The 4739-nt window shown below is 40.6% G+C and overlaps 1 gene segment (V, D, J or C); it reads right to left on the bottom strand.

The window, feature by feature from the left end:
* Positions 1 to 298: 298 nt before the first annotated feature.
* Positions 299 to 835, bottom strand: LOC142836123 (T cell receptor delta variable 1-like). The segment is given in 2 exon segments: positions 299 to 615; positions 817 to 835. Coding segments are annotated over 2 exon segments (336 nt in total).
* Between the last annotated feature and the right edge of the window lie 3904 nt (positions 836 to 4739).

The raw sequence follows: 4739 nt of genomic DNA, 5'->3' as shown, positions 1-4739 counted from the left end.
ACAGTTTAAGTCATTATAATGTGAGATTTTGACTGTAGAAATATTTTTTTCATAGATTTTATGATTTTTATTTAAAAATTCAAGACAATCTATTAGAAGCAAAGGTGCTCATTATAACTGTTTCCAAATTTTATAGAAGAGTCCTTTATTTAGAAGTATACTTCTGATGCTGACCACACACGAAGCAGCCATGGTTGGGGCCTTCTTGTCTGGGTGTGCAGGTGTGTTTCTCAGCAGGGCTTTCCCAGAGGGGCTATGCTTAAAGAGCTCCTGTATTTGTTAAGTTTGTGCTGTCACTTTAAACACTGTGAGCCGGTTCCCCTAGAGCACAGAAATAGTTCATTGAATCTTCCACCTGTGAGGCTGAGATGATGAGGCTGATGAACTTGGCTGACTTCTGGAAGATAACAGCGTAGCGGCCACTGCTTTCATTGTGATGAGAAGATGAAATTTGACGAATAAGGAAAATCATTTCACCACTAGGAGTTTGTTTGAACCAATAAAGGTGGTAAAAACTCTTACTTGTCTCATAGGAACAGTCCAAGGTGACCTGTTCCCCTTCCTTCTTGTTTATAGCTCGTTGTTCTTGAGTTGCTTTTTGGGCTGTAGATGACCCTGTGGAAACATTAGAGAACAGAGGTGAAACCATAATGTTTAGAATAAAACATTGAAGGAACTAGATTAACCTAAGCCCTAAAGATACATTCTGCTTGCTTTCATCCAGTCCCTATCCCCCCTCAGGTTTGTGTGAAGCACCATTTGCCAGGAGCCGTGCTTCCTGCTTAGTATCATTAGCTGTTTGTGAAACATCCGTACCAGAGAAGGCCAAGACCATCAACACACAAAGCAGGCTTTGGGGAAGCAAGTGACACATGTCCCTCTGTATGAGTGTGTCTGCTCTGCTCAGCTCAGCATTCAATGACTGAGTATCCAGCAGTGCGCATATGTACTGCCTGAACTCTTACACTGCACCCAACAGGAAGTGGGGGGTTGTATGGTCATAAGCCTCAAGTCTCATGAACAGAGAGAAAAATTGTGGCTTACCACAGACTTTTACTTGCCTCCTTGTCTTTCTTTATAATTAAGAGAAGCAGAACTCAAAGGGAGCATGAGAAAATCTGTCCCTGCTGAGCAGAGACACCGAACAGAAATACTTATTGATTGTTAACATATATTTACTTTTCTCCATTCAGAATCTAATATAATTTTATTTAAAAAAACCTCACAAGTATTTATATTTCTCTGTGAAAATATTGTTATTGAAAATGATTTTAGTACTTTCCCCTTTCTAACAGGACACTAGAACCTATTTAAATTCTGTAACTAGCAAAGCTACTTCTAAATCTCAAGATTAAAGGCCACCCCGCAGAATTCCAGAAGTCTTCAGTTTACTTATATTTTGTGAAGTTATAACAGGAGTGAATATTAGTTATCAGGAGTAGGAGAGATGTTTCAGTGTGTAAACTGCTTGCTGTACAACATGAGGTCCTATATTCTAACTTAGTCATTGTGGGGTACACCTGTAATCCAACACTGGGACACAGATATGGAAAAGTTTGGGGACTCTCTGGTTTGTCAATTTAGTCTGATCAATGTACTCTAGATCTAACTTGGGCTATATGACTGCTTTCTAGGGACTCCAACCTCTTCCCAGCCTCTTTTCCTCCCTTTGAGACTTGCCGAAATCCCAGCCCATTCTCTAGGGATTCAAGTCAAAATCCATGATTCAGAGGTGCTAATCCCTGTCACCTGCCTTATTGAGATCTTCTAGTTGCCTTATACAGCTTTAAGACACAGGACTAGTTCATCCTTACAAAAAAAATCTTGTCCCAAACTCTTAGGCTAAGCTTCTCGAGGCACATGGTAGAAGTGCTTAGCTGAATGCAGCTGATGAGCAGAAGATTTCTGTAACCCTCAACTATCAGACAAACTGAAGAAGTCAACAGCTCCACTCCACTCTGAATTAGCCGCCCCATGAACACTGTAGACACTTCTGCTGAAAGAACAAAAAGAAAAGTTCAACCAACAAACTGATTTCAGATGCACAAATATCAATGCAGAAATAAAAACAACATGAAAACCCCAAATAACATGTCTCCTCCCAGACCATCAAATCCCTTAGTATTTACACTTAGCAAAAGTGACCTGAGAGAACTTCCAGACAATGAATCCAAAAACACTCAAAGGAGATAAAAAGATGAATAAAAGAAGGAGGTAAATCCAAGACATCAAAATAGTTTGAATTGCTCAAAAAATACACACTGAAAATGATGTTGAAATGAGAAAACAAACAAACAAACTTCAATAAGTCACTTAAAACTTTCAATGGAAAGCCTCACCTACACACTGGATCATAAAAACAAAAAGTAGGGGATGGAAGACAAAGAAAAGAAATTGGATCACTCAATAAAAGTCAATAAAAAAAGAATTAAAACTGAACATAAGAGTTTGGGGGCAGCATGAGCTGTTCTCCTGATTCCTATCTGATGGAAGGTGAAATGTGACCAGTCCTGGCTTCCCCACAGAGACACACCAGAAATCCTCACCCACGCCTTTCTTCCTTCTCACCCCCAAACCACTGGGCCTTTATATGAGCCAAAGATCTGCTCAGATAAATGACATCAAAACAGGCTTGTGAGGCTGAAGTCTCTGCTTGTGTCCTGGAGAGCCAATGGCCCAGTAAAGGCTGATTGTGATGACACAGTGCTGTGGGAATCTAGCAGAAGTCTGGGGAGGAGAAGCATGAGAGTGGAGGAGCCTTTGTGACCAGATGCTCAGTGATGTCACTCATTGCCATGGGAGCATGTTTGATGGAATTCTGAAGTTGTTATAGTTTTCAGGAAAATAAAAGCCCCCTGCAAATGATCTTTCATCGATGAAACTGTGAATATGTGAGCATTGTCCAAACTTAACATTTCATTCTTCAGACTCTGAAAAAAAACTGAAGACTCTCCTTGACTATAAGCTGAAAATACATCTGGTGAGGGAATTTATGACAAACCACAAACTCCAAAAGTAGACTTTTGCTTGAACACTGCATGAAGACAGCTAAAATGGTGACAACTATGTTATTCTAGATCCACTTGACTTCACAGACTCTGGTTTCTTCATAAAATTTCCGACCTCACATCCCTTATTCAGCACAGACTCCTGATGTCATGCCTGGAGCTTCTCTTCTGCGACCCTGATTATGCCTCTGCTCTCATCCCCATCCAACCCTGACATGGTATTCTATTTCACTCTTGTGCATTTGTGTTCAATGTTGTCTACTCTTTTCAGATAGAAGTATTTACACTTTCCAGTTTTTTTTCTTTATTTTTCTTTCTTTATTTATTTATTAAAGATTTCTGTCTCTTCCCCGCCACAGCCTCCCATTTCCCTCTCCCTCCCCCAACCAAGTCCCCCTCCCTCATCAGCCCGAAGAGCAATCAGGGTTCCCTGCCCTGTGGGAAGTCCAAGGACCACCCACCTCCATGCAGGTCTAGTAAGGTGAGCATCCAAACTGCCTAGGCTCCCACAAAGCCAGTACGTGCAGTAGGATCAAAAATCCAGTGCCATTGTTCTTGAGTTCTCAGTAGTCCTCATTGTCCGCTATGTTCAGCAAGTCCGGTTTTATCCCATGCTTTTTCAGACCCAGGCCAGCTGGCCTTGGTGAGTTCCCGAAAGAACATCCCCATTGTCTCAGTGTGTGGGTGCACCCCTCGCGGTCCTGAGTTCCTTGTTCGTGCTCTCTCTCCTTCTGCTCCTGATTTGGACCTTGAGATTTCTGTCCTGTGCTCCAGTGTGGGTCTCTGTCTCTGTCTCCTTTCATCGCCTGATGAAGGTTAATATCCAGGAGGATGCCTATATGTTTGTCTTTGGATTCACCTTCTTATTTAGCTTCTCTAGGATCACGAATTATAGGCTCAATGTCCTTTATTTATAGCTAGAAACCAAATGTGAGTGAATACATCCCATGTTCCTCTTTTTGGGTCTGGCTCACCTCACTCAGGATAGTGTTTTCTATTTCCATCCATTTGCATGCAAAATTCGAGAAGTCCTTGTTTTTTACTGCTGAGTAGTACTCTAATATGTATATATTCCATACTTTCTTCATCCATTCTTCCATTGAAGGGCATCTAGGTTGTTTCCAGGTTCTGGCTATTATAAACAATGCTGCTATGAACATAGTAGAGCATATACTTTTGTTGTATGATAAGGCCTCTCTTGGGTATATTTCCAAGAGTGGTATTGCTGGGTCCAGGGGTAGGTTGATCCCGAATTTCCTGAGAAACCACCACACTGCTTTCCAAAGTGGTTGCACAAGTTTGCATTCTCAGTTTTTATTCAAATTTTCAAACTTGAAAAGAAGATAAAATGTCAAAAATCACAGAATATACAAACTGATGTTATTTGTCTCTTGCTGCTAAGAGCCAATTAAGGTTTTTCAATTCTTTTTATTTTTGCATTTTAAAAATCTATGCATTGTGGTTGTGGAAGAGAGGCTGTAGACCGTTCACTTTAAATTAAATGTCCTCCATATTCTTTTGCTTTGGTTTTACACACAGTTTCACTACATTATCCAGGCTAGCATGCAACTCACAAGCTCAAACAGTTCTCTTGCCTTAGACTCTTGGTAGGTGGGGATACCAGAGCCTTCAATTACGAGGCATAAACATACACCTTAATTAATAAACACACTTTAATGCAATTTTATTGACATTTTTGTGTCATCATAGAAGTACATCTTGTAGTGTTAG

Source organism: Microtus pennsylvanicus, chromosome 15 (assembly GCF_037038515.1).
Source record: "Microtus pennsylvanicus isolate mMicPen1 chromosome 15, mMicPen1.hap1, whole genome shotgun sequence".
In the NCBI taxonomy this organism is placed as follows: Eukaryota; Metazoa; Chordata; class Mammalia; order Rodentia; family Cricetidae; genus Microtus; species Microtus pennsylvanicus.
The sequence above is the reverse complement of the archived record's forward strand: the minus strand, read 5'-3'. Positions and strand labels throughout refer to the sequence as shown.